General features: G+C 46.1%; 1 protein-coding gene across 1 annotated transcript; it reads left to right on the top strand.

The window, feature by feature from the left end:
- Window positions 1-1,431: 1,431 nt before the first annotated feature.
- RAP2B (RAP2B, member of RAS oncogene family) lies at window positions 1,432-7,284 on the top strand. The gene has a single exon (XM_082767012.1). The coding sequence runs from the start codon at window positions 1,644-1,646 to the stop codon at window positions 2,193-2,195; it is 552 nt and encodes a 183-aa protein (XP_082623138.1). The 5' UTR covers window positions 1,432-1,643; the 3' UTR covers window positions 2,196-7,284.
- The last annotated feature ends 1,584 nt before the right edge of the window (window positions 7,285-8,868 follow it).

Genomic DNA, 8,868 nt, shown 5'->3' with positions numbered 1-8,868 from the left:
GAGGTGTATTTCATTTTTTCAAAGTCCTCTGGAATAAAGATGGCCTTAGGTTTGTCACAAGTTAAGGGTAATGTGGTAGGTAGAGTCTAGAACAGAAAGGCAGCCCAAGCCCAGTCCTCGGGATTCAATATCATGTAAAACATTCATTGGTTGATCTGTAGAGCTCTGTGCAGTGATCTAGCTGAGGGTCAGCCTGCAGGTGACACTTAGCAGACGGGCAAGAACACTGCACCCCGGAGGAACCAGGCGGAGGAGGCCTGGCACACCGGCAGCCTACCTGGGGACTCAGCAGAGACAGGCACAGGGCATGACCTACACCTACAAAACAAACACGGAGCGTGCCAGGCTTCAGCTACACGATGCGTTTAAGGAAGTTGTGGCCCGCCACTTCTCTTCCACCCTGAGTGACTGCGACACCCTTTATCTGCAGTCACAGCAAGCCGTGGGCGCGGGTGTCCTCAGCACAAACGGCTGGAACTGTTACCAGCCCCACAGCGGGGCTGGCAGAACACAGCTTTTGTCCTCACGGGGAGATGTTTCATTGCAAAGACCTGCACAAACAGCACTGGGGTGTCACTGAAGCTCCTGCAGGGATGGGATTGCCAGAGTCGCAGCTCTCCCCTGAGGATCACTGGAGATGCAGCTGCAGACCCAGCAGAGCGAATCCCCATAGTGAATTCTGGCAAAAATAATTTAATCGGAATGTAGCTGTGTGAGAACTGTCTGGTAGTAAGAGAATGCTGCTTGCAGTTTATTTCAAATATTTCTGTCTTTGTCTACCAAGGCCTGTTGCACCAACTACTGTGTTTAAACTAGATTTGTAAACACAAAGGTGTGATAAAAAGGCCTTGCACGCCACAATTATCTGAATAAAGACTGAGAACAGTGAAGAACTGGCTACGGCGTAAAAGCAAGGACCAGAGGGTGCCAAAAATAACTAACGATATTTTATTGAAAGGAATGTCGGATTGATGTGGGGATGACTTCTACGAACAGCGGCAAGCAGCCAGCCCCCGGGACTCGACCCCACGAGGCGGGACGGCTGTGAGCAGGCCACGGGCCGCCGAAACAGCGACACGGGGCAGCTCTGGAGCCACCCGGGCCGGGGGGGCTGGGGCAGCACCACCGGGGGGAGCGGCCCCGGGAGGGCCTCGCCTGTGCCCGGCCCAGCCCCGAGGGCACGGCGACCCCTGCGGAGGGCCGATAGGGGCGGCAGGGGCGCTGCCGGGGCCGTGCCCGGCGATAAGGGGCGGCAAGGCCGAGCAGCCCCGGCCCCTTCCCCGCCGCCACCGGGGGGAGGCGGAGCGGGGCCGTGTGGGCGGGCCGCGGGGCGCCATAGGCGGCGGGGCCGGGCGCGGCCGCTCGGCGCTTCCCGCTCCTCCTCCTCCTCCTCCTCCTCCTTCGCCGCCGCCGCCCGGCCCCGGGGCGCGGCGCTGCCGGGCTCGGGGCTGGCCCGCAGCGGGCCCGTGAGGCGCGGCCGGCCCCTGCCCGCCCCGGCGGGCCCCGCGGAGCGCCCCTCCCTGCCCGCCTTCCTCCTCCTCCTCCTCCTCCTCCTCCTCCGGCGAGGGCGGGCGGAGGGAGGGAGGGAGGGAGGGAAGCGGCAGCCCCGAGCGGGAGGCGAGGGAGGCGGCGCGCCGGGAGCCATGCGGGAGTACAAGGTGGTGGTGCTGGGCTCGGGCGGCGTGGGCAAGTCCGCCCTCACCGTCCAGTTCGTGACCGGCTCGTTCATCGAGAAGTACGACCCCACCATCGAGGACTTCTACCGCAAGGAGATCGAGGTGGACTCCTCGCCGTCGGTGCTGGAGATCCTGGACACGGCGGGCACCGAGCAGTTCGCCTCCATGCGGGACCTCTACATCAAGAACGGGCAGGGCTTCATCCTGGTCTACAGCCTGGTCAACCAGCAGAGCTTCCAGGACATCAAGCCCATGCGGGACCAGATCATCCGCGTCAAGAGGTACGAGCGGGTGCCCATGATCCTGGTGGGCAACAAGGTGGACCTGGAGGGCGAGCGGGAGGTCTCCTTCGGGGAAGGCAAGGCGCTGGCCGAGGAGTGGAGCTGCCCCTTCATGGAGACCTCGGCCAAAAACAAAGCCTCGGTGGACGAGCTCTTCGCCGAGATCGTCAGGCAGATGAACTACGCCTCGCAGCCCAACGGGGACGAGCAGTGCTGCGCCGCCTGCGCCATCCTCTGAGAGCGGCCGGCGGCCGGGGCTGCGGGAACAAAGGTCCGCGGCGGCCGGCACCGAGCACCGGGACCGAGCACCGGGCACCGGCACCGGGACCGGGACCGAGCACCGGGCACCGGCACCGGGCATCGCCGCCGGCACCGCCACCGCCACGGGCACCGGCACCGGCACCGGCACGGCCGGGGGGCGGGCGCGGCGCCCCGGGCATCCGCGGGGGGGAAGAAAAAAAAAAAAAAAAAAGAAAAAAAAAAACACTTAAAAAAAAAAAAATCGCGTTGGAAACGTGGCTTTTCGCAGCATGTACGTTCATCCAGTCTCCACCGTCGCGTGTTCCCTGTGGTGTCTGCCGCAGCCGGCCGTGGGCAGCGGGACCGGGAGGAGGCCGGGCCCGGCCCGGCGCCGCGGATCTATGCAAAGCGGGCACCGCACGGCCCCCGGGACTGCCGGCGTGCGGGGCCGGGAGGCGTCTGCTGATCACTTGTGAAATAATTTTCTATTTTGTTTACCTGCTGTATCAGATGGGAGTTTGCAGAGAGTGGTAGCGTGTTTTTTTTTTTTTTTTTTTTTTTTTTTCTTTTTTTTTTTAATCAGCTGTGAAAATGTTACAAATCTGCACAATTTTTTAGGCGTGCGTGTGTGTGTGATTTCGTTTTTGTTTTGCCCTTTGGCGGGTGGGAGCGGCGGTGTTTTGGTTTCTAGGGTTTTTTTCTTTTTGGGTTGGCAATAACTGATTTTGATGACTAGCTCTCTAAAAAGTGCAAAGACTTCCTAAATGCGATACAGGGCCAACAGCAGCCCTGTGTCTGTAGAGTGCCTTCAAAACTCAGCTGTTCCAGCCGGTGCCAACCTGTGAAAGCTCCACAGAATCCCATTATCTACTACTCCAAAAACTACTTAACAGTTTCCTTTCAGTAATCATACTGAACAAGCCAGGACAAAAGGGCCTATTGTTAGTGGAATTTATTTCTTATTTCCATCTGAGCCTTTTAACTGTAATTTCCATGTCTTGCAAGTTCGGGCTTCATTTACTTCAAATTTGCAAGAATTTAGCCTTTTGGGATTTTGGGGGTGGGCTTTTTTGTTCTTTCTGGTTTTATTTTATTATATTTTTATTTTTTTTTGCGTGGGATGTACCTCCAGCCAGCAAAGAAAGAAACCTTAACGTTGTGATGTACCAAGAAAATTCTAACAACTGTCATTTTGTTTCCAGACATGCGTTTAAGAGATGTCTATCCATTTTCAGAATTTTAATACAAATGCTGTTTTTTAGAAAACAACTTTGTGCGCTTTTATGTATTACACAAAACACTTTCACATAGGCCGTTAATCCTGATTTATATGGTAATAGATGTAAAAGTGGCATGGGGGGGCTTGGTTTAGCTAAGGACAGCGTTTAAAAAAAATAGACAAAAAACAAGCCCCAAGATTACTAAATATTGGGTAAAATAACAATTGGTAATACGGCTTTTCATTTGTGTTTAGGTCCTGGGGCTGTGTGATGCCAGCATGCGCGTGGAACGCTGTGGGCAGTAGGCAGCTTTAGGAGGGTTGCGTGGCCTCAGTGGGAAAACGTCTCGTAAGATTGGGACCTTATCCTTTACTAGGAACAGGTTTACTAGGAAGAGCAAAATTCTAAAGGTCACTTATTTAAAAAAATAACTTTTAATCTTGCTATGTTTTAGCTCTTTGAAATTACACATCAAGACTATTACTACTTCCCTCCTATGAGGAAGGATTGGGGTGGGAGGACACCTGTACCTTCTGTGATTTGGAAGATGTAGGGAGTTTGTTTACATCCATTACCTTCCTCTCTTAGCCCCTTCTTTAAAGATTAGTATACAAAAAAGCACAGTTCTTTTTCTGCATCCCAAGAAGACTTGAAGTTATCTATACGACATGGAAACAGAAATTGAGCAATGGTGTGTAAAGGTTTTTTAATTAGGCCAACTGAAAACAAACCGCCTTGATGTCTGCCATAAATCTGATCATTTCCTCTAGTAACTAGGAAAGTTTTCTGCTTCAACACTGGAAGGAGTGGTTTTAGTTTTAGCTTAATTCTACACAGTGAAACCTCAGTGATTGAAATTAAAATGATAATATTGTGTTCCAGTTGGGGATTGGATATTGATTTTAGCAATATGCATCTCCTGAAAATTTGGATAAGAATATGTTCTCAATATTAGGGGCTTCTTTTAACAAAAATACTGTATTGAAAATGATGAAAGCTTGATTGCAGGCATATCTTGCACTGAAGTTTTAAAAATACAATTTGCCATAAATTTACGTCTCAGCTATTGTGATAGTCCAATTTTGCCTTAAATGCAGTGGGATTATATATATTTCTAGCACCTAACAAGCCTTGCTCCAGATCAGTGTATTGAAAGCAACACAGCTAGGTAAAAGCAGATACTCATTGTGTTCTCCACAACAGGTAGCGGAGTATTGATGTTTTGTAGTGCCTCCTGTTCTCCTATTGCCTGTGTTGTGATTGAGGAATGATGCAAAAATGGGTGTAAGTAGCACACAGTGGGGCGTGAAGTCCAGTTTTCCTTAGCCTAACAGAGCAGCTGAAGGCAACTTGCTAAATTCTGGATCATGATTTTTTTTTTTTTTTGTAGATATACTCTAGTTCTTGCCAAAAAAAGTGTTTGTCAAATAGTGAAGGATTTAAAAAAAAAAAAAAATCAAAAAAAAAAAAAAGGCATGGGTCTAATCAGAGTTTTGAATGTATTTAGATGTTCAATGTTCTCTATGACTTGGTGAGGACCGTACAAATAGTAGAGCTCAGTAGTCTGATCTTCCAAATACCTTGAAGTGTTTTGGTGCTTGTTAAACATAGGCCTTGTCTATAAAGTAGGAAAAAAAAAAAGAAAAAAACATACTGCTTTAACTTGACTGAATAATGAAAGCTATATTTGCTTCTACACTAGAGGAAAATATTGTATCAATATAAAGGTACTTTTTTATTTCTTTTCCCTGTGGGAATATGTTATACCAGTGTCAATATAAAGGTGGTATATAGCTCTTTTCACAGTGAGAATTGCAAAAAATTAATTGGTTTGGAAGAAAAATTACATGCCCAGCCAAAATACTTCTTGACAGTCCAGAAATCATGTAAACAAGGCCTTAGTTTAAGGCTGGTCCTATGGCCACATATTTTGCTGTACATTATGATTGTATCTTTAAAAATCCAAGCTTGTTCTATCGCAAGAAAGCATGCCTTTGAAATGCCAGTCTCTGTGATTGTAACTGTGCAGTATTTTAAACCTCATTTTCAATACAGTTGTGGTTCTTCTCAACGCAGTGCTCAGGCTTTATTGATGCTTACAGTTCTGCAGACCACGTTACATTCTGTGGCTGCGGGGTTCCCTGGTGGTTCTGCTTCTCTCAAAAGAATGTTTGGCAAGTTTTTTGCAAAGGGCATTTTGAATAAAGGGCAGCTGGCTCTTTATGACTTCTTCATCTGGATGCTCCTTGCATGCAGGTGTTGTTATGTATCAGATTTCTTTGAGGAGTGACAAAATGCAAGAAATTCCATTTTCTTTAAGAGTTTTATGTGAAAAGGAGTGGCATATGTGTTCTCTTGAATCCGCTGCCATTCAAATTAATGGACAGCTCCTGTGATGGTAAATGGAAAGCGTTTGGAGCTGTACTGCTTGCTATTAGAAGCTGTCTTTCCAGATTTGTATAGCAGGCAACCCAAAAAAACATCTTGACAGACCTTCACTGTACCCTTGGGAATTTGTATTCTGAGTGCCCATTCATGCTCTGAAGAGATTTGAGACTTGCTATAGAAGCAAGTTTATGTACATGAGCTCTGTTCAAAGGTGGAATAGTTTCAAATAATGATCTTTATAGCTATCTTTATAGCTTATAGCCTCCTCCTACAGTGTTTATAGCTTTATACAAAATGTGTATGTCAAAAAGATTCTCGTTCTTGTCATGTTGTTATAACATCATGATATAAAATCTCATTTTTGTAGGAATTCAACATTTGCCTGACTTGTAATTTTATTTATTTTTTTTTTATTTGGGGGTGACAGTGTTTGGCAAACATATGAGTAGCAGCTGAGAGAATGATTGAAAAGTAGGTTTTAGTTCAAATGATTAAAGAAACTCGAGTTATAGTGATGATATTTGAAGTGTTTTGCTGGGAAAGAGTCTTGTGTGTATGTTGGTTTGTTTTTAATTTAAGTAGACTAAGGATTTATTAGTCTGTAATCAAGAAGCTCACTGTATTTCCCAATGAAGAGTGTGTGTGTGCATGTATTTCTTTTGACTTTGTTCAAGTTGGAGTCAAAATTATTGCCCTTGCCATAGGTGGTCTCACCCTTTGTGATCTCAATTCTGCATGCAGTTACCATCACGATGAAGAAAACACCCAATGAAACCTGAACTAGTCAAGTGATAAAGGCGTCAAGCAGAGATTTCTGCACAGAAAGCTTAAGAACAGCCATTTAAATCTCTCTATAGCAATTTTAAAATGTCTGCACAGGTATGACTGCTCTAATGCACAACAGTGCTGATTTAAAACTGTTGATGCTAGTGCAGTGCTGCACCAGATGACATTATGCATAAAGCAAATACTGTAGGTAAATACTTAATCTGCAAAATCTAACAATATGTCTTAGTTCCTATCTAAACCACTATAAAGTTAGAAGCAAGTTAACCAGAACTTGTAAGCTGTTCGAATAAGTTGCAAAAGATTGGAAGCAGCTGTTGTGTGATGACTTTATTTTGGCAGTCTCTGGGTCTTTTGGAGGTTTGGGCAAAGAGGAGAGTAAGTGATCGAGAATCCTTGGCTTTGTTTGGGATACAGAGAGATTTTTAGGAAAATGGTGTATGACATGTAACGTAAGCTTTAATGACTTAAGAAACATTTACTAAACTCTTTGCTTTTAAGATAACATTATAAAAAGTGCATAGTAAACAGACCATATGTCCAGGTAGCAGGTTACAGATACTCCTCTGCATGACTACAAGTGTGCAAGAAGTTCCACAGCAACTGGTCTGATCAGAGTGACATTGTGATTTTTTTTTTTTTTTCCTTTTGATAAAGGCTTGTTACTCTGTTGTATTATGACTCTAGGATGAAAAGGGAGAGTATTCTTGTGAATGGCTGTAAATCAGCTTCTGGGTGGAAAAAATAATCTTTAATGGAAGTGTTTTTTCTTTGACTTGGGTAGCGAAAAAGGTACAGGCCAGCCTGTGCAGAGGTATTCCCTTGGTAAATTTCTCACAGGTCTATTAACCTAATGCTTTGTTTCTGCAGTGTTACTGTTAAACCAATGTAAATAACTATTATGAATGCTTACAAGTTGGTGTTAAGCTGTTGAGGATAGCATTCCAGGTAAGGCAGTAAGCTCTGCGCTGCACCTGCGTTTGACCTACTGTGAGTAGGCCGTGTAAGCAGGTGTGGGCCCCAATGTGGGTGCTTGGAAGGAAGTCTCATTTTAGCTGTTAGAAGTTGTGCACCTGACGGTATTCCTGAGAAGGGTGGCTGTCGGTTACCCCGTGACACCTGTGCCTGGAGGCTGAGGGCAGGTCCCAGGCCGAGCTGCGTTTCCTGCTGCGATGGCTCAGGAGGCGCCGTGCTCTGGTCTCCCCCAGAGATGCCCACACCAGCAGGGCTCCTGCAGCCCTCATGCTGACAGTCCCAAGGAAAGGAGGCATTACACTGTCCTGATGAGGGGAATTGTTTAAATTCCTTGCCATCGTGCTGTCTCCAGGTAGTCTGCAGCACCTGTGACAATTAGAAATGAAAGGAGGGGCAAGGCCTCTCAGAGCTGTGGCAGGGGCTGTGCCCCCAGCCCTGCTCTGGTTTCCAGCTTCAGCACCTTTCTGGCATGCCTTTTTGGCTTCCTACACCTCCATTTTTCAACTGTGTGTCACGTCAAAGTGTTGATTCCAGTGAAGATTCTTGGACTTTTCATGAAATTCTGGCTCTGGAGTTGCAGTACCAAATGAAGCAAAGGAAGAAGATCAAGAGGGAGCCTGAAGACACAAAGTCTGCAGAAATGATGCTGTTCCTTAAAAGTGCATGTGACCTTTTCCCTCTAAGACAGACTTGAATGTTGGAAGCAATTTTTTTTAAGAATGTCTAGCAGAAATCTTGGTTTAATTAAGCCCTATGCTTGAATCAGAAAAGATACTAAAAAGCACTTTGAGTTGGAGGTAGGATACTTGAATGATTTCAGAAAACTTTGTTATTTCTACTGGCCTTGGTTTAAGTATTCTAATATTAATTATTGTGATCATTATTGCTAAATAGAGCGTATGCTTAAATATGATGTAACATTTGTGTTAATGTAGCACTATAAAAATTGCCATGATGTAGGGACTGAGTTATTTTCTAAATTATTATTTTTTTTCAACCCAAAGGTTGAAAAAGGCGCTGAGAAACTGTTGGATTGTTTTCGTAAGCTGGTAGTATATGCCATGTGGTTTGTAAGATCTTGTGAACATCTATTGTGGATTTTTCTGGTGCTAAACGAATTCAAAAGTGCAAAGCAAGGTTGCGCAATCAATGTGTTATCTACCAGCGATGATTTTACACTAAGTTTTCATAACTCCCCGACACTGCTGCCTACACTACTAATCACCAAAATCTCTGTTAACCTGCCTGGAGCTTTACAGTGATGATAGTTACAAAGTGACTCAACGTAGTTGGAAGCCATAC

The sequence above is a fragment of the Aythya marila genome (assembly GCF_965140915.1).
Source record: "Aythya marila genome assembly, chromosome: 9".
NCBI lineage: Eukaryota > Metazoa > Chordata > Aves > Anseriformes > Anatidae > Aythya > Aythya marila.
Note: the sequence above shows the minus strand (reverse complement) of the source record. Positions and strands in the feature narration are given on the sequence as shown.

What these genes read in the sequence shown, in the direction of transcription:
- RAP2B (XM_082767012.1), top strand. Translation starts at nt 1,644, where the DNA reads ATGCGGGAGTACAAGGTGGTGGTGCTGGGCTCGGGCGGCGTGGGCAAG.